General features: G+C 29.3%; 2 protein-coding genes across 3 annotated transcripts in view; one reads left to right on the top strand and one right to left on the bottom strand.

The window, feature by feature from the left end:
• Window positions 1-746: 746 nt before the first annotated feature.
• Window positions 747-14,200, top strand: LOC136983767 (N-acetylglucosamine-1-phosphotransferase subunit gamma-like). The gene is made up of 9 exons (XM_067280616.1): window positions 747-869; window positions 3,059-3,122; window positions 7,096-7,227; window positions 10,565-10,648; window positions 10,741-10,834; window positions 12,761-12,958; window positions 13,026-13,172; window positions 13,241-13,328; window positions 13,405-14,200. Exons 1-9 carry the CDS (start codon window positions 842-844, stop codon window positions 13,422-13,424), a joined length of 855 nt encoding a protein of 284 aa, XP_067136717.1. The 5' UTR covers window positions 747-841; the 3' UTR covers window positions 13,425-14,200.
• The window catches only part of Ercc1 (DNA excision repair protein Ercc1), a 15,732-nt gene continuing 7,924 nt past the window's right edge, over window positions 13,363-21,170 (bottom strand). For both annotated transcript variants that reach the window (XM_067280614.1, XM_067280615.1), the window contains exons 3-9: window positions 18,166-18,241; window positions 15,600-15,703; window positions 15,418-15,517; window positions 15,265-15,341; window positions 15,028-15,199; window positions 14,881-14,949; window positions 13,363-13,530 (exon numbers count right to left, since the gene is read on the bottom strand). In XM_067280614.1, coding sequence (XP_067136715.1) covers window positions 13,474-13,530; window positions 14,881-14,949; window positions 15,028-15,199; window positions 15,265-15,341; window positions 15,418-15,517; window positions 15,600-15,703; window positions 18,166-18,241 — 655 coding nt within the window. In that variant the 3' untranslated portion in view covers window positions 13,363-13,473. The remainder of the gene's footprint in view (window positions 13,531-14,880; window positions 14,950-15,027; window positions 15,200-15,264; window positions 15,342-15,417; window positions 15,518-15,599; window positions 15,704-18,165; window positions 18,242-21,170) is intronic.

The following is a 21,170-nucleotide window of genomic DNA, read 5'->3' as shown; positions in this document are numbered from 1 at the left end:
TAAAAAGACGTGTAAATAGGAGCGTAAAGGAAATGATTTTTAATATAATTTTGGTAGAATATGGTATGCCTAAAAGATAAACAAATCTGTATCAAATTTCAAACAGAAATTAGGTTTTTTTTTACATGTAAGTAGGCTAATTCGATCTAAAAACTATTCAATAATTCAAGTAAAGTATAGGTCAGTTGGTAATTAAGTCGCCGAATGAGAAGAGGCTATAACAATAATAAGGAAGTTTGAAACGCTTCCTTATGTAGAAAATATTCTTGATTTCCTAAATATTATTTCCAGTTTTTCTTGATATTTAATAGGATAAAAATAATATACGAAATCCACAAATTGAAAACATCTTCCGTGATTTTTATGAAATAATTTGATGGATCTCTGCGACTATTTTACAAACCGGTTATGCTAAAAAAAAGGAAAAAAAATAGTAATTTGTTGCTTCTACTAAAAGATAACAAATAATTAATATAAAAAGTAGTTATTTCGGTTAATTAAAATACGTGATATAAGTCACGTGATAAAAATAAATGAAGACGCAGAAAAGACTCAAATATCAAATCACGTGATCTCACTGTAAACAGACGATTTATAATTACCTACTATTTTTATAATTTCAGAAATATTATGTTATTCATTAATAAATTACAATTTAAAGTGATTCTTTGTGAAAAAACAACAACAAAAACAAAAAACTGAAATTTTTTAGTGCGCTCTCTGTTGTCAATCTTAGTAACTAACAATTTAAAATGTCATTTACCGTGTGGGTTACGAGATGCGAAACAAATCATGACATACTTTAAATTCAAAATAAAGTTGTGAGAATTTATTTAGAATAATGAAGCTCCATTTTTTTGTTATTTTGGGTATATATATTCTTTTACTATTGATAAATTTATATCAAAAGTCGAGAATGGTAAAAGTATCTTTACCTGTACCAGAAGCTACAGGTAAATACAGGTAAAGGTAACCCTTCTAGATTAATGTTACCTATGGTTCCAAAATAGCGGCTCGTCTTTGATCCCAGCAAATAGAAGAAAGGAAACAGTGGGGATGCACGTTCTAACCTATTCTATTCTAATAACTTTGTTGGTAATAATTATGGTAATTTATTAGAATAGGTTAGGTTGGAACGTGCGTCCCCACTGTTTCCTTTCTTCTATTTGCTGGAATCAGAGACGAGCCGCCATTTTGGAACCATAGGTAACATTAACCCTCTTCTACCTGTAGCTTCTGGTAGAAATTACCTTTAGATCATTCATATGCTTATGTATGGTTTTTATATACTGTATGTATGTGTATATATAAATTATCTAAGAGTATCTTCTACCATTTTTATATTTATACAAAAAATATATGTTAATAACTGTTAAAATGAATTTGATGTTGATTAATATCTGGGATAAGTTGGCTTCTATATGTCTGCTATTAATCTTACTATCTCTGACTGTGTTTTATTTTAATGTACTAATTAGAATAACTATGATTTATGTATTGTATGGAACTTCCCAAGTTATTTTTTTAGATGACGTACATTTAATTTTAAAGAAAAGTGTATTACGTCGACAATACTTGAGTCTTTATTTATATAATGCGTATTTAGACTATATATTAATGTGTATTTATGTACAAATTTGGGGTATATTTTTCGGATCTTGCGGCCGGCGTAGAGACGATATAATACTTATTTTGAGGAATTGGTAGTCTTTTACTGCGATTGGGATTCGATCGATCCGATTGTGGCATCCGGGGGTCGGAGAAATTTTCGACGGGCGGGAAAGTTACTAGGTTTGTCCTTTTAAATTTTCTGCGAGAAAGTTGTTTGGTGTGTTCGCAGACAAATCAAATGATGGAACGTATTTAAAATCTATGTCAATTGAATGAATAAGCATTATATGGGCTGTTTTATTGAAAAATTCCTTGGATTGACTATAATTTCAATTTATCAGAGTTTGATATCGATTTATTGTATGTACAAATATAATATCCTCGCGCTCATAATCTAAAAAGGGCGAGCGACGGACAAAAGGAGACTACAGTCTTATAAACTATCCGTTTGGCGACTTTCTCCGCACCTTCCCGTCTGGACGCACCTCCTTTGCTTCGGACTCAATTTATCGTTCCCGAAGATGTTTAAAATTATTATTAAAACAATGCTAGTTTATTGAAATAGTAAATAACTATCAGATGTATACAATGAATTAAAAGTAGTAATAAACAAATCAGTCCATCCATGAATTATATAATGCAGATATGGAGGATGGGCATGCATTGTTATGATGACTTACAAGGGATGGGATATTTACAAAACATTATGTAATCCTAGAGTCTTTAAATCAACTGTTGTTGTTTATTAAAAATGTAGGGATTAATTAAGTTACCTGTGGCTTTTTTGCCAAATAGCAATCCTGTGTTGTATATTATTCCTTGGTACAATTAAGGATAGTTATATAGTTGGTATGATAGGAATCATTTTTTGTTTGCCCTTGAATTTCTGCTTGTTAGAATAGAAATGATTATTGTATTTCATAAAATTAACAGTTTACTAAATATGAATTATTATTTTTGTTTTTGAGTTATGATATGTTTCTAGTATATTTAACTTATAAATTCGACAGTAAAGTTAAAAAATTATATCAAATAAAAATATGTCAAGATTTATTCTTAAATTTTCTAATGCTATATTTATGTGTATGTACTATACATACAAACTTACTTTGCTAAAATGGTGGGTTATGTTCCAGACCATTGCCTTAAAGCGAAATACAGGCTTTTTCTAATTGCCTCTGCATAAAAAATTTTAAAAAATTTATTGGTAGGCCTACTCTATCACTTATTAAATGTGGAATAGTGTTAAGTCTAAAAAATGGTGCAAAAATAAAAATAAAAAATTCTCAAAAACCTTGTAAAGAACAAGACAAGCTCTAAAAATAATATAATTAAAAAGCACCATATTAGTAATACAAAACACCCTTAGAGTAAAGTATTCCTGTATGTGTATGTATATACAAAAATATTCAAATATTGACATACAGTATATTTTTTATATTGTTAGTGATACAGATTATATTAGCCAATAAAATTCCAATAAAAATCGTTCAAGAACCAGCAACTTATGGGTAAGTTTATTTGATATAAATTATTTTAAAAAAAAATTAATGCATATTTTTAACAATTTTCTTTTCATTACTGATTTTATATGAACGTTTCTCCATTAATTATGAGATCGTGTTTGTTATTATTTTAGAAATGTGATAAGGGCATCATTCCAAATTATCTGTTCTACGGTTATAATTAGTATAATTAGTATTTACATTCAAATATAAGAAATTGCTATGAGAACTGTTGTTTGTAATCAAAGCAAAAAAGAAAATTGTAAATGATTTCATTTTTACTTAATGATGGTTATTAAGAATTCAATAAACTGTTTTGTTAAAAATGTTGGAGATTATAAAATACTTTGAATAATATAAATACATAGCCTATCCCGGAGGTGGCAAACCTACGGCACGTCGGGAGAAATTATCCGACGCGTTACGTATCGCACGATTTCAATTTAGCACCTGTTTTTTCAATTATCCTTTCGGTTTATCACTTGATCATCAGGTTTTTTAATCAGCTTCTTTACATTTATTCTAATTAAAGCATATTCATTTCATTTCTTTAAATAAAGTTACTTCAAGTGTAAACCTTTGGCACATTTTAAAACATGTTTAATGGCACATAGACTTAAAAAGGTTTGCCATCCCTGACCTATCCCAAAATTTTCTGGATTGATTTAATTACTTCTTAGTTGTCTCCAGCTGTTGATTTATATCATTGGAATTTTTAAAGTGTTGAAAGTGTTTAATGACAACAATTACCTACAGTTATTCTTGAAATGTCTTTTTTCAGCATGAAAAAGTGTTGTTGTTCTTAATTACAATGTTTTTTGCCTTATAAGACTTTTTTGTACCTTAATTTATCTGAAAATTAGGATACATCCTATAAGCTGAATATTTCTTATACTGTGAAGAATATTTTTTCCCAAAAATTGATGTGAAAAATGTGATGTGTCTTATCAGATGAAAAATACTAACTCCCTAAAACCTAATTTTTTATCTTTCAGCTATTTTTCCTTCCATAAACTAAAATTGCAAATAAAAGTCATGTGTTTTGATAATATTGAAGACCTTTAAAAAACTGTGACTAACTTCTTGGAGATTAATATCAAATTATAAATTTTATTCATTCTCTTTCAAAAATGTATAAATTTTCTTATAAATAGGTAGTTGAAACTGTCATAATAGAAGTGAATTAAAAATATGTATTTCGGCAAAGCATCAAATCTCATTGAGTTGGATTCTATTACAATCTGTTTTTGTCCTTATATTGAATGTCAAAGTATTTTTATTTTGACATTTTTTTTTTTATATAAACTAGTTAAGTAACACTTTATCAGCGTGTAGTCGGAACGAAGCTGCTCGCACTTTTATTTTCTAGATTATGAGGGAAAAAAGAAACAAAGAATCATTTGTTCTCAACAATATATTTGATTTCTATTGGATCATTTAAAGGTACAAATATAAGGTCAGAATAAGACATTAATTCATTGCTATGCCAACGTCACATGAGATTCTGTCTGTCACTATGGGCCTTGGACTTGCAGATTGACTCGTAGCGATCTTTATTGTAACTCTTTAAAAATACTGAGTCAGTTATTTTTTTTTTTTGCTCGACTCAATGTAACATAGGTAAGACCGATAGCTGTCTCTTTTTTTCCCTATATCTATTTTGATTTTTGGAAGAGTTAATCCCTGATTTATGTATAGTCATTGAGTATGCTAAGGTAAGGGGAAACTGTCTACGAGATTGCAATATACTGCCATTGTTCAAGAGCCTATTATGGGGATTATTGGAAACAGATTACCCTAGATGAAAGGTCCCCGATAGCTATCGAATTCCACTAAAATAAACAGAGGAAGAGTTGGAGGGCAAGCATTAGTAGCATATATAATGTGGCGTATAATTCTTAGTGAACCATTGACAAGACCACCTTGCACCCATAAGTTGACTCTCAGCATGATTCTGGCATTAACTGAGAGATTCAAATACTTGGAGAGACCAAGAGCTGAGTCATCTTTGGACGAAGGCAGGGCAATATCTGGAATGTTTTCAGATGCTGTATAAGCAAGAGGGCATCCAGTTGACTGCAAGTAGTCTTCGTTGCTTTGTTTAACTTGCTCGTTTGTTGGATATAGCTCTACTGCTGTTTGGAACTGATCAAGTTCATCTCTGGATAAATAGGCTCGATTTCTTGTCGTCAGAATGTTCAGATCTGTATCAGAGAAATCACCCGACGCTAGATGTTGTAAGACATCTGTGAAGGAACTATCTGTGCTATTTTGTCTATGAGAATTACTAAGTTCAATGAACTTCTCAAAAGAATCAAATGCGAATGTAATGTAATGTAATGTCCCAACAACGTAGGGACCTTGTTGGGACATTGTAAAAAACACTCGAGTAGAGAGGAGTATTTTTAACAGGAGGAAGCTGACGAAAATCACCAAACAAATAGATAAAGAATCCACCAAACGGCTCATCTTTCCCGGGGTTTATCTCCCCCAATCTTCTCTCGGTCATGTAAAGCATTCTTGCACCAATCATTGACATTTCATCGATGACGATGAATTTGAGCGATTTCATCTCAATCTGAAATCTCTGTGCAGCTTCTCCATTTAGAGATTGAAATTTCGTACTAACAATAGGAAGACGAAGGAGAGAATGGATCGTAAAGCCATCAATATTGATCGCTGCTGCTCCATGTTTTAAAAAGAAAACTTTTTAAAACTTATTATTCTATAAAGATTCTTTATATTTGTTGCGTATCTAGTTAGTAATACCATTTACCTTTCAAAATTACCGTTTCAATGCTTGTCATATTTTCCGACCACTAGATGACGCTTCTACACGTGCGTGTAGGAAGTGACTCAAGGTCCTTGGGAAGCGACTAACACTTGACTTCATGCATTCCTTGTCAACATTATAACTCTAGAATGAGTTGTCTGATCTTGATGAAATTTTCTAGGACAACTCATCATCACTCAAGGATGAACTGATTAAAATTTCAACTCTCAAAAATGATCCATACTGAAGAAAAACATGATCTTCGTTTTGACCCCTATCTCCAGTTTTACAAAAATGGTTCATTTTTGAGAGTTGAAATTTTAATCAGTTCATCCTTGAGTGATGAAGAGTCGTCCTAGAAAATTTTATCAAGATCGGACAACTCATTCTAGAGTTATAATGTCAACAAGGAATGCATAAAGTCAAGTATTAGTCGTCACTTCGTTCCGACAATAAAATTTTTGTAGAATAATTTTATACAGTATACCCCCCTATAACAGTAGATATGTTCTGTGTTGTACAAGTCACTTAGATTTTACAAATACATGAGCCGTTCACAGCCCAAAGCGATTAACTTACTTGTTATATTTAAAATAACTTTCTTTAGTAATTGGGCTTAAGACACTACATGACAACAATTTTTATGGCCATTGAGTAATAAATGTTTTTTTTTCCACAAGAAAACTCAACTTTTCCGCCTAAACTGTCCGTATATATGCGTGCCGCTGGACGGCGGTCATCCAATCAGCATCCTCGCTATTCTGGTAGCTCTCGTCCACTATTGGTCCAGATTCGACCAATCCTGTCGAGACACGAGTCTGCCGTGACAATCTGTCTCGTTCTTTTAGTGTGTTATACGAACACGATCACAATTTTTTCGCCTTATTATACGAATCCATCTTACGTGAACCCGTGTTATAGGGGGGTCTACTGTACTTATGTATATTCATTTTATTCAAGATTCTATTAAATATAGAAGTAAAATTCAATATAAAGGAATTAATATGATAATGCTGACAGTCATTTTTGATTTTGAGTTGATGCAACTTATATAAATTCATTTAACTTCAATGTTTATGCATTGTTTAAATTATTTCAATGTCATTATATGTCCCAAAATTAAGAATAAATATCAGTATACTTATTGAAATGTTTATGTATTGGTTATTCTCTTAATTCAGAAATTATACTTTATTTATTATGTAGATTCTATGCAAGTAACATAATACAAGGTGAAAATGTCGACCAACTGATTGCCAGAACTAAGCCTTCAAATTTTTCGGGACCATTGCAGTTTAAAACATTAGTTGGACAGTGTTTCAATTTGACTAATGATCAGTAAGTTTATTGATATTTAAATATTTACTTATTAAAATTTATTGGCAAATGTCCATAGAGATTAAGAAGAAAAATCCTAAGATTTGAAAGAATGTAATTATTATAAATTAAAGTAAGATTTTTTTATTACCTAGACTTGTTTATACAGTTTTGGGCATTCTTCTGCTTTGTTATTGTATTTAAAATTATATAAATATCAAGATTGACTATTAATAGAAAATTCATTAATAATTTTAAATAGGAAATATAGTATACTGAATGTCTACTAACGAAAAGTAACTAGTGATATTCTCTGGCAACGTTAAAAACAACGAACAAATGATGTCCACGTGTATTACTACTAGATATATAATTTTGAAAATATGATATTTGGGGACAAGATGATAAAACATGTGTTATTAAACAACTTTTCAAAACAAGTAACTTCAATGCATGTAAATATACCAGAAATATCCAACACAAATTATACTTACTAAAAATAACGATCGTGATGATGATTTTTAAATTGTCGTCTTCGGGTTAAAGCCAGTCGAACATCGGTGTGAAAATTTCGACGTCACTTTAAAAGTGCAAGGAGCAATCACTTCGTTGGTTGGAAAAGGCCGAGGTCAAAAATTACTATTATTTTTAAGTGGGGTAATAAGATTTGATTTATGGTCTTGTCCCAAAAATTAGCTTTGTATATTTTGAAATCTGTAGATGTTTCAGATAAGTCCAGTTTCTACTAGAATGTATTAATCTTGTTTCATTGAGAAGTACACTTACATTGTTTTCAGATGCAAACGTCACTAACATTGTGCTGGAAAAGCCCTTTTGGATAGAATAATGGTGCTCCTTGATACACTTGTAAAGAGATTGAGCTGTTGCTCCAATGTAGACTCATTTCTTGTTGAATCTGTTGTCTATAATAGAGATAGAATATATCCCAGACAAATTCTGTGTCGATAGGGTCCTCGGCATTCTGTGATAAAGAGAATACGGTTGGTTTGTCACGTAGGAGATACTAAATTGGTTTGTTCTCGCAATTTATTTGTAAACCAAATGACAGCCTTAATTAATTGGGCTATTTTATGCTACAATTTGTTTGTATATTCTAGAAAGATGTTGGTATCATAAATAACTAATTCTCACTCAAATATTTCTGTTTAAGTTAGTTTAATATAAAATATGATATTCAGGTTTTGAAATATGATCATCACCATCAATATATAGTATTTAAATATGTCCATGGTTCATACAAGATATATTATCATTTAAGTTTTTTCATTTCTTTTATTTTTAAAATAATGATTATGCTATGTTATGTGAGTATATTTTCATTAACATAGTTTTTAAATTAGAAGATTAAATCACTAGATTATAAATTTGTCAATATTTATAATTGCTAAGAGTGAGAAATTAACACACTTAGCAATTATAAATATATACATTTTTGTGTTATTTGCTTTATATGTGCCTAATGGTTGTTTAGGGGAGCGATTATCATTGTTATCAATGATATTAATTCGTATTTAAAGTTTAATATAGGTGTCCCTCATCAATGACAGGGTTATGTTCTGCAGAAATGCCACGATTGATAAAATTATGGTTGACAAAACATAGGGTCTGGGGAAGAAAGATACAAAATGTAATCAGTGTCAAAGTTTAAGATGATGATAAAATTATTATAATTAGTTATATATAATTTACACAAAGATTTACAGAAATGTTCCTTATATATTTATAAACATAAAAAATTTTAAAAAGCTTTATTTTTACAAAAAATAAAAATCATCAATCTTTAGCTTTTATTTTTTCTCAAATTTTTTCATAGCACACCAGCACTGCTTTTATTCTTTGTTTAACATTCAAACTTTGTTCACTGACTGAATTATGTTTGTAGAATGATTAGAAAGTTCATATGTCATTTGCACTCCTTTGTTTATTGCAGTGAGATCAGCACTGGTTTTCACTTCCAGCTTTGTTGTTATCTTCATTTCAAATGAGATTCTTAAAATTGTTGCAGTTCATTATCTTGTTGTTGAAGAAATTCTTCAATCTCCTTTTCGGCTGTCGGGAAATATGCACTTTCTAAACAGTTAGCAACTGCCACGATGTGCTTTATTTAATGGCATCTGAAGAAATTTCATTTATGTTTCTCATAACCTCTTTCCAAGTAGCATTCAATATCATGCCTAATCTCTTTGAACAAATTCTTAATAATAATGTTACAGTCTAGAATGGTGAAGTTTTCCAACACTGTGACAAAATTCTGAGTCTTCCTCCATACTCTTTAAGATGTGCACGAATATGTGACAAATATAATTTTTCATTGTTGCCTTGATCTAAAGATTGAAGCAAAAATATTGTATTAGGAAGTAGAAACACTACTTTAAATAACTGAATGTTCAGATAAACTTCTCAATAATGCACCTGCATGTAGTGATTTACTTTACAGGATAGAGTGTTACTGTCACAAAAATAGCTATGTTAGAGACAAAACAACTATTTAACCAATTATAAAACAAAGCAGCTGTAACCCAACTCTTATAGTTAGCTCTCCAAAAAACAGAAAGTCGGTCTTTAATCCTCACGACATTGAAGGGAAAGAATAAGAGACTTGTATCTCGATAAATCTCAAGAAACAGCTTAGCACTTTGCGGTAATATCTTTTACTGTTTGAATCACATCCTTGCCTTAAGTTTATGATTTTCTGAGGAACTGTGAATGTTTAAAATGATACAGTTGTATCAAATATTTAATATATTGCTTAATTTTTATTTTTAAAACAACCGATTTTAATAAAGAAAAATAATTAATAAAAAAAGAGTCCTACTTAAGCAATTTGAGAAATCTTCAATATTTTTGGAGCATTTACAAATGCATTTTATCTTCAGAAGTAAAATTTTTTGAAAATAGCATTTATATTCATATTTCAATACAATCAGAAGTAAAATTACCTCCAATATTTATATATATTTACGTAAGCAACTATTGTAATATCGTCAAAATGCAGGGCTGCTGTTTTTTGTCGGTGCTCTCAATTTTAGTAGGGTCTCGATCCCGTACGGCCTATTTTTTCCATTAATAGTCGTGCCAATCGTCTATATAACTCCGTTCGGAAAATTTTTTAATCGGAATAACGCAACGTCCGATTTAGACCGGAAGTTCGTATAATTAGGGCCTCCCGCCTTAAGCTTTCCGTATCTGGTCTCAAATTTCATCTATATAACTTTGTCTTTCCTTAATCTCGAGAACAGACGGACGGATGCCAGTGAGAATTTATAGGTTTACAATTTTTGAAAACTTTGTTTTGTGTTTGATAAATGATGTATTAAAATCGATTTATTTATTTTAGATACCGTTACGTATTGTGTCCATTTTACAATTTCACACAACACGAAATGGCACTTCGTTGGAATGCATACCAAGGAATATTAGGGTAAATTTTGAAATATTCATTAAAATTTAAGTTGTTATAAATTAAATTTACTATTTTGATGTCAAACATTTTATTTTCTTTCTATTTCATAGAATTTGGAAAGAATGGGAAATTGAAAACAATACCTTTACAGCTATGATATATAGTAAAGGAGATTTGTGTGGTAACACAGATAGGTCTGCTAAAGTAAGTTTTATTTAAATTTAATAAAACAAAACTACAGAGAATGATAATACCATGTATTATAATTTGTTAATTAATTGATGATGATATATTTAAAATCGAGAAATCGTGGTTATTAACTTAAGAATTTGCAAATTTGCATTAAATTATAAGATTTTAGTTGTTATGCTCCTCTCTTAAATCTTGTATTTTATTAGTGTTTCCCACTGGATACTGGAAATTAAGATTTTCCTTTCCACTGTAGTTTTAAATATTTAAAGCCAATGATAAAAATAAGAAGATTGTTTGCCAAGGATAATCTTTGTATCTAATATTTGAAATACAGTGAAAGATTTTAAAAGTAAAATCCTTCTAAAACAAGATCACTTCAGCTTTTGTATTTAATAGATAATTTCTAAGTATGGTCAATTTCACTTTGAATTTATTAAGAGAAAAATAACTTTTTCCATAGATACCATTTTAGTTACTATCATCAATGTTAAAGTATTGTTCGAACAAAATATAAAAAAATTAAATTCTCAAGAATGAGTCCGTGACACGCCGATCTCTTGTTGTTTACTTGTAAATTAAAAAATTGGTTAAAATATGAACAGGGAAATAACGTCATTTCAAATATAATCTCAAAAAGTTGTTTTTACAGTATTAAAAGATTTTGACTAATAATTTTCAATTTAACTGTTTTCTACGTAATCTTTACATGATATAAAATGAATGAGTCTGCCTAACTAATAAAAAATGAACAATTTGCACATCAACTAGCACCAGAAGTTAAACATTCTAAATTCATCAAAATGTTTGCCAGTAGTAATTTTACAATTGAATTTATTAATTAATATTTTATAAATTAATCTTTATATAATTTTATATTAAATGTATATTATGTGTGTTTAATGTAAATATATAGATAGCGTGTGTCATTTTTTGCACAGGAAAAATGGCAGATGACCTGGCGAGAGAACATAATTTGCAGTCATTCTAAACTTTTTTGTCTTCACATTCAATAATTGATTGATTGAAATTACAGGTGTCCCTTTGGAAAATTTACAAAATCACCATTTTGCCAGTTTTAATTTTTTTTTACCACCAGTTTTACTTACTAATAAAGGTGGGTATTTGTAGCCTTGTTTGTTTTCTAGACTCCAAATCGATAACTTGCTGAGCTGTCACTTAAAATAGAAATTATTGAAAAAATGATTTCTAATGAATAATTTCAAACAACACATTTGATCACAATGCTTAAACAGCATTTCTCAGATTCTGTCATATCAAAATTTTTTGCTTTAGCTGAAATAAGCAGACTAGGATTTTTAGTGCCACTCGATGATATTTTTTACAATAATAATTCAAAGAGTATCGGTATGCCTATTGAATTTCAGTCATATTAATAAAGCACTGTTAAAACAGTTATGAATGACAATGGTAAAAGTTTCTTGATTGTTTCCATATGATTAATTAAATTTGCAATACATTTTATGACAAATTATTGAGTGTTTAACAGTGAAGTACGGATTCATAGACCATTTTTAAATGGGCTTTACTGGTTATACCATGACTTGCTGTTTGTTTGCACTAAAATTTCATAGCTGAAACAATCTTCTGCAGGAAAATAGTTAACATTTTCTCAGCATTAATAACACTCAAATATCTTATTTAGAATGCCTTTCACAAATGTTTTTGACTTGTGTATGTTAAATAAGGTATTTATCTTCATTTTCATAATTGCTTTACTACCAATTCAACAATGTATTTTCAAGCTGTTGGTAAGCTTTAGCATCCCATAGAAAGAATTTACAATGGGGATGTTACTATCTTTTTTAGCTAAAGATTGACAAATGTACTGGTTGAGTGATCTCGACTTCCTTCCATTAAATTTCCTATTAAATTGGTCTGAGAAATCTTTTTTGAGTTGGCGAATTTTTGTATTTTTAGGTAATATTTCGATGCGGAACTGAAAATGCACTTTTAAATGTGACCGAACCAACAAAATGCCAATATCAAGCTATATTTATGACTCCGTTTGTCTGCCACAAGGATTCTACGCTGGTCTATCCAAGACTGCCGCCTCCTCTTCGCCTCAAATGGGACAATTTGGAGACAGATTTGACTCTAGGCTACATAACACTAAAGGTATGTCTTTGAAAAGTGATTCACTTTTTTAAATTTTTGAAAACTGAAGTATTAAAATTTCATCTAGGGCTATCAAATTGGTCTGAGAAATCTTTTTGAGTTGGCAAACTTTCAGCAATCGCAATCCATTGCAGAAGAAACAACCATAACTTCCACTACTACTGCAATGCCAAACAAGCAAACAGGATTTGAAAATGTCGACCAATGTAAAAATGTAAGTATATAATGGTACATGACGATTTTTTTTTACTTGACATCATTTGATAAATATTATTATAATAGGCATATGAAGAATTAAGGAAGGAAATGGATGATTTAAAACAACAAATTGAATCACTTAAACTTGTAATGGATTTAAAAAGTGTAAAAGGTAATAACTTGATTTAAATATTTTTTGTCGGAAATTGTTATAAAATGAGAAATATTTATTCTGATTTTTTTTCCAGATAAAACTAGTCAGCCATGAGATTATTGTACTGTAGGTTTTAAAAAACATTCTTTAGAGTGCCAACAATTCAAGACTTTTTTGCTTTCAAAAATGGTTGGTGGAAAATTTCATGAAGTCGAGATGCCTGAAAATTAAATAAGACTTGATTAGTTGTTGTTTTTGTAAAATTCAATAAAAAAATTTATAAAAAAAACAACAGAATATGATAAAGACAAACAATTTAATAGATTGAGCTCAGGTGTTTAAATGAATATCATAATACGAGTAACAGGGGCGTGTGTTAATAGCAGTTGCTCTGCTGCTGTTTGTAGGCATTTAGGTACAATGGTGGCACCCATACTACTGACAGTATCATGTTGGAGTGATCTACAATTTTAAAATATGTGTTTTGAGACAAAAGAAGAATCCCAATTATAAAATTTAACCATAAAATGGATTATCTTGCCAACAGAGCATTCAAAGTAACCACAAAAAAAAAAAATTTGAGAAGACACATCACCGTGTGGATGTGCTTTCACAACTTCTAAATTTTCATTCATAAAACCACATAACGGATCCCGAAACGAAACTATCCGAGCCACGGAGGACACCCTGTTGCTTTCCATCGTAAACAACTACTACTAAGCAAGCGGCCATTTTTGCCATCCGACAGTGCACACCCCAGCCAGAATATAGGAACACATTCCGCTCACTCAGAGTTCTGTGGAGGAATAAAAGAATGCACCCAATATTTTGACAGTCAACCATGAGAATTTTTTAAGCCAGCTAGTTGTAAATGAGCTTGTAGAGATTAAGGTCTACAAAAAGCAGTGATGACAGCAAACAGAAAACAACTACAAAGGAAAGGAAGAAGTTGAACCTAAACAAAAATACTGCTAATGTGCAGTTTAACCATATTTTAAATATGGTAAAATAGTGCTATGTGCCAAAAGGAACTTGAAAAAATTCATAAATGTAGCAAATTAAACTGAGAACGAGGAAACAGCAAACAGAAACAAAATGAGTGTTTATCTTAACTTTTTAGAAGTAACAAGTCGCATGACTTGTTACTTCTAAAAAGTTAAAATAGACAAATAATTTAATTTAATAAGATATAATAAGAGGAAGACCAATTTGCACAACTTTATCATCAAATAAGCAAATGTAGGGACCGTAATTCTAATATTTTGTTTGTACAATAAGTTATTTATATATGTAGCTCTCTGTAGTATTAAGGTTTGCCATACAGTTTGTATTTTTGAGATCTTTAAAAGGCTTATTATGCTAAAAATTCTAATACAGCTAAATAGATATATTTGATTCTGATCTCTCTTGCCAGGCACACTGTATATAGATAATACTGAATAAGAAACAAATAAAATACATCATTCCTCATTAGTAAAGTATTCTTTAAAGTTAATCAAAAAGAAAATTTTAACACAATGTTATCTTTGATATTCTACAACATATAAAAAAAAACATTTAATAAACTTACTTTTTGTGTTCCCATCCCAGGACACAGAGCTATTTCTTCAGTTGTTGTTTGCAAAAGATTTTCTAATGTCTAAAAATTAAATCATTGTCAGTCATCTTTGGAAATTCAATTAGATCAAATAATCTATACGATATTAGATAAACATACTCCAAATATTGATAATAAGGTTACTGCATTAGTTTTATTTATGGATCTCACAGAAGTCAAGGAATCAGTCAATTGAGAGTATGTATCGTTATCTTGCTTCTCCATGATTAATTCTGGAGATTTATTTTCAAAACTTTTATAAGTTTCTATGTATTTTCCTGCTTCTTCTGAACTAAATAAAAGAAAGAAATTTATAATAATTGCTTTTCCCCCCTTTAAAAAATATAACAAATTTACCTCCAAACTAACATGAGAGTGCAATTAGCTAATATAGCTATCTGGGATAATTCTTTTAATGCTGGATGTGGATCAATCTTAAAATAATAAGTAATTTTTAAGTTTCTGAAATACAGAATTTTATTATTTATTTATACGATACTCGAAACGTACGATGTCGACGTGAACCAATAAGACACGTAACTCGTAAGAGCGACCTAATGATTTTAATCTCTGGTGTATGTAGTTGGGATACAAGTTGTGATACCTTAAACTGAAATGAACAAAATTATAATTATTTCTCTCGACAATGAAAAAGTAATTGAAAAACAACAGATAAATAAAATTGGTTTAACCTTAAGTAAAGAGCACAAGTTGTCTTTCCCATGATGTAATCTGGCTCGATTTCTCCGAACTCCCAAGGAACGTTGCGTATGTGTTTCAAAAGAGGATTTCCACGCTGAAAGTAAAATTTATTTTTAATTATAATTCAAAAACAATTTCAGTCAAGTTGCTGTCAAAACAAATATATTATATTAAACTCTAATAAAAACAATAAAAAAGTTAACAGACCTCCTTCAAGGAGCATAATGATTTTTTTCATTAAGTGCTTTCAAGGTTATCCTTAATCTTTGATAATTTATTTAAAATCACTCTTCAAATGTTGATTCAAACTGTATTCACACTCCAATTCCTTTAAACATTGACATAACATCAATGCAAGCTTTTAGATTAAGATCATACTATTTGAAATGATGTTCAAAAAGTCTCAATTTATTTGAATTCGGAAGACCGATTAAGTACTCTCACAGTAATCTTCTAAAAAATCACTAGGCTCCTCAAAAAGAGACCCACTAATTTTAACTGTGTTAGTTTAAATTTTGATTTACTCCATGTTTACCTATTTACAGTCATCATTCAATCATTTCAAAGATAAATTCAATATATTTAGTAGTATAATGCATATTTAACATACTGAATTGAATTTTTTATTTGGAAACTTACTAATTCCTTATATGAGAACATGAATTTAATGAAAATTTCAATTAAACACAAGTTTCAGTAATGCTGTGATATTATATTGTTAATGCAGTTAATATGTTTAGAAGGATCTTTTATTTTTTTAAAAATTAACTTCACTATGGTGAATAATTCTTAAAATTCAGTTAAAGTATTTTAGAGATATGATTTATGACATCATATTTATTGTAGGCAACAGCAGAAAGCAGAAATTTACAGTATGACTTAACTTAAAAAATTAATGAATAACAAATGATTATATGATCATTTGCATAAAAATATAAATTATCCTTCAATATTTCTTAAATCAGCAATCAATGTTTATTCTTTTGTATAATTATTTAAGTTGAAATGCTTGATACATGTAGTATTTTATAAAATGGTAAAATTAAATCTGTTGATTAAGTTAATTAGCTATCAAATAAAATTATACAAATGATAAGTATTGATAACAAGAATTATACAATATCTTTATCCCATAATTCTCCATTCAAATCAATGTTCACTAAAAATGTGTGAAGAATTACTAGTCAAATTGCAGACCTATAAATTGCCAATTGTTTATCTGTCATCTTTCGTTAATCTCGAAGTATTTACAGTAATTTTTCTGGCCACCCAGCTAATAAACTTGACTCTTCCATCTGAAAGAAGTATTTGTATATATACAAAAGGACGTGTGTGACTTTTTCATATTTCTCGAGGAGTTCAATTCCAATTTTTAATGTAGGTTTACCCGAATACATTCAAAATGTAAACAATTATGCCTTCTTTCTGACTGGCAAATAACATGTCTCTGTGAATAACTTATATGTATTTTTTCATAGACAGGTAAAAATCTTTTCATATGGAATAACCATGATGTTTTGATATATAATTTTTCTTTTGGAATGCAACATTAAAATTTTTTTTAATTTTTAGAACATTTTTCAAAAGTTGTATTGATCATTCTGTTTATTTATGTTGTTAAACAATATTCAGTCTTAAATAAAGTAGGAAAAAGTGCTTTTTTAACCTAAAAAGATTATAATATTGTTCTGTTTAAAGATTAAGTTTAAAATATAAAAAAAAGTCATAAAGAAACTAAAATGCACTAAAAAGTAAAAAATAAATTTTCTTCAACTTTCGCAGCATTCTTGGTATTATGCAACCAAAAATAAAAGTATGAGGTGTTTATCTGGAAAGAGTAAGTTAATAAAAAGCCTATAAAAAAATATATTTACATAGATACGTAAAAAAAATTTTTCTTTTATCAAAAACTAATAAAAATCTCTAAATATGCACAGAAAAACAAATCAAATCGGATTAATTTACAGTTTTTTTAAGATACAAGAAAATGGCCAAAATAATGATAATTCCAAAACAACAGGACCACAGATTTCAAACTAGAATGTCAATAACCTCGTTCAAGCTAGAATAAGGTTATTAACACGAGGAGGTCCACTCGGCAGTTTCATTGACCACCGGCCGAAATAATTCCGGGAAGAACACTGCATTTATTATAAACTTAGTGTATAGATTAACTAAATTTAAGTAAATTTCCAAACTTGACGATTAAGAAAATTTAAAATATACTTTTTACGAGCCAGATAAGATTTTTCCAAAAAAATTTAGGGAAGCTCAAAATAGAAATAATCACAATTTTGTAACTGGCCAAATTTCTATTGCTCATAAATTAGCTAAAAAAATTTTTCCATCATATTTAAGAAATATATTTAGTCAGGATGTGAATTTTTCACACATTATTATTTAAGGTAGTACAGAAGAATAATTGTGAAAAACTCTGAGCTTCTCTTTCACGTTTACACGTCTATAAATATTATGATTGTAGGTATCAAAAACTATTTGTTATCACTATATTATATCAAAACTATCAAATTGGATTAATGAAGAAAATATTCTTACTTGACAAGAGTTAACAATAATGAAATTCTTGTTTGGTGTAATTTTTTCAACTGACTTTTCTGCTGCTTGTTTGCTACTGGAAAGAAGAAGAAAAAAAAAAAAAACATAACTAAAATTAAGTTTACAATTTCAAATCAAAATAATTAATAAAATTTAAATTTATTAATTCTACAATAAAGAAATTTTCTTTAACAATGTAGTTCTTGAAATTTGTAATGACGGCTGTTAATATATTAAATATATAGAAGTCTCTGTAATCCGAACAAAATATACTTGTAAATCGGTAGACTATCTTTCAGCCAAACTGCTAATAACTTCTTTTATTTAGTATGGTAAATGCATTTCGGTCCTATTTTACATCATGGACCCTCTTCAATACCTTCATACTCCCGGATCTTATATGCGCTTCTACTGCACTAATACAGCTAATATACATGTAAATATTCACCCAGTTGTTGACTGTGGTGGTTTTTGGTAACCGTGGAATCAATTCCGTACAATATATATATTATATACCAATAAAACATCACTGCTATAAATTTTCAGTGGTAAATTTGTACGGGTTGGTTATGTGACGTATTACCACTGAAAATTGTATACCGCAGTGATGTTTTATTGGTATATATATATATATATTGTACGGAATTGATTCCACGGTTACCAAAAACCACCACAGTCAACAACTGGGTGAATATTTACATGTATATTAGCTGTATTAGTGCAGTAGAAGCGCATATAAGATCCGGGAGTATGAAGGTATTGAAGAGGGTCCATGATGTAAAATAGGACCGAAATGCATTTACCATACTAAATAAAAGAAGTTATTAGCAGTTTGGCTGAAAGATAGTCTACCGATTTACAAGTATATTTTGTTCGGATTACAGAGACTTCTATATATTTAATGTAGTTCTTATTTAAATAATTTAATCTTGAACTCGCGTAAATGAATAATAATTTGAAAATTAAATAAAATCCTAAAGAAATTTAGATAATATTTTTTGTTATGTTTAGTTATACAAAAGAATTATTTTTATAAGTGATTTTACAATTTATTTTATAAAGTTCAATGAAGATAAATATTAGTATAAATATTAATATGTAATGGATATTAAGAAATATAGATTAATTTTTTAACAATTTTTCCAAGAAATAAGAACAATTTTACCTAGGAATAATATAATTTTCAATTATTTATATCAGTTTTCAGTGTTAATAAAACTATTTGTAAGTTTATCTAAAAATATTTTAGTCATATTCTCATATAGATTTTTAGTTAATAGTAAATCTATAAAAATTTCAGAACAAACTGTAGATAAAGAATAATTTAAAATAATGATTGTTATAATAAATTTTTGTTGAGTTCCAATAAATAACTGATTGAATTGTTTGTTTCTGTCTCAAAAGTTATATTTTCAATTATACCATAATGTATTAATATATAATTAATCTAATAACCGTGTATTAACACTTATCTCATTTTTTTTATAACGTAATTGTCAGTTTTAACAAAGCAGAGCTGAAAATAAACCTGATTTATTAATATTTATCCATTTTATACACACATTTCTTAGTTTACTAAAATTTGCTAAAATAAACATCATAACAAATATGCCCAAAGATTCTTCGATTATACATGATAAAAGTCTAGTATGTTACAGTAAGATTTACGATAAAGAAAGGAATCTAATTTTGTAATCTCGTATTTTAAAAAAGTTGAGCCCAGTTATTTTGTTATTAGATCCTCTTCCATCTAATTCAATTATATCTAGAGTCATTCGTGGACTATGAATCAAATAATAAACTATTGGGTTAAAACTTATTAACAATAAATAAGTGTAAGTGTAAACAATAACACATTTTGAATTTTGCTAATTGTTTCTATTTTCTTAATTAAAGATGTTTAATATATAATTAACAAAAATTTATAATGAAGAACCTTCCAGGAACAAATCTCATTCATAAAGCAACATGTGTGTATACAGGAATACCCTGATTTAGTGTGCTTGATGTGCTCCAGAAGATTATTGCACTAATCAAGGAATATATTTAATAGGGAAAATGGTGATTCATTTGAAATGGGAATTTTTTCACTCAAAAGGTAATTATAACTGACTTGGAGGTCATAAAAACCTATAAAAAAAACAAACTACAAAAAGATATTAAAGTTATATTACTTTACTTTGAAATTAAATTTTTAACATTTTTTAAAAAAAAATATCAATGTTATTTGAACTTGTAAGGAGTCAAGTCCAAATTTTACTTTATTTTCAGGGTTTTTATTTAGTTCACATTATTTATTTATTTTGGGGATGTTTTTATTTTGTTAAAGGACAAAAGCTCCACACCAAACCCAGAGAACAATGCATTACAGATTGGTATTTTCCAATCCTTAATGCATTGTTAAATAGGCGAATAAAGAGATTATTAACTGTCGCCATTATCGCTCGGGATTTCCCCATTAATTGATCTATAGTTTCCTCACTTATTGCTGCTCATACTGCCCTATCAATTGTATCAGGCTCTCTCAACATCACTTGTCACCTTATTTTTTCATTTAGGCCATTTAAAAATTGCATTTGCAACTGTGAGATAAGCAGGGGGTCAGGAGTTAACCTCTTCCTGACCACTTAATCTGCACGGATTGGTAAAACCTGATCTCATTGTCATTGGATGGCTAGGAGGGCAAAAAGTGAGTGGGGAGGTTGTAAGTAAGTCGACAGGTGTCCTTTGATTGACAGGAGACATAATGTTAACATTTATTCTAAATCTAAAGATAGGATGTACAGGTTAAATACATGCGGTTAAATATGCAATTAAATACAGCTACAAATACTCCCATCGGGAGGAGAGCCAAATAGTTCTACGTTGCTCGCGAAACGCGTTCTCATTCTATTTCTAGAGGTTTGCTCGCGGAGAGAGTTTACAAGTTTCTAGTTCCCTAAATACCTCTCTTCGTCAAATCGACTCTCTGCGTAGTGGAGAGTTGATTCAACGAACTTCGTTGT

Source organism: Centruroides vittatus, unplaced genomic scaffold (assembly GCF_030686945.1).
Source record: "Centruroides vittatus isolate TY-2023 unplaced genomic scaffold, ASM3068694v2 contig_885, whole genome shotgun sequence".
Classification (NCBI taxonomy): domain Eukaryota; kingdom Metazoa; phylum Arthropoda; class Arachnida; order Scorpiones; family Buthidae; genus Centruroides; species Centruroides vittatus.
The sequence above is the reverse complement of the archived record's forward strand: the minus strand, read 5'-3'. Positions and strand labels throughout refer to the sequence as shown.

What these genes read in the sequence shown, in the direction of transcription:
- LOC136983767 (XM_067280616.1), top strand. Translation starts at nt 842, where the DNA reads ATGAAGCTCCATTTTTTTGTTATTTTGG. An exon ending in CAAGAACCAGCAACTTATGG is followed by an intron (nt 3,123 to 7,095) that starts GTAAGTTTATTT and finishes TTTATTATGTAG; the next exon opens with ATTCTATGCAAGTAACATAA. An exon ending in ACACAGATAGGTCTGCTAAA is followed by an intron (nt 10,835 to 12,760) that starts GTAAGTTTTATT and finishes TTGTATTTTTAG; the next exon opens with GTAATATTTCGATGCGGAAC.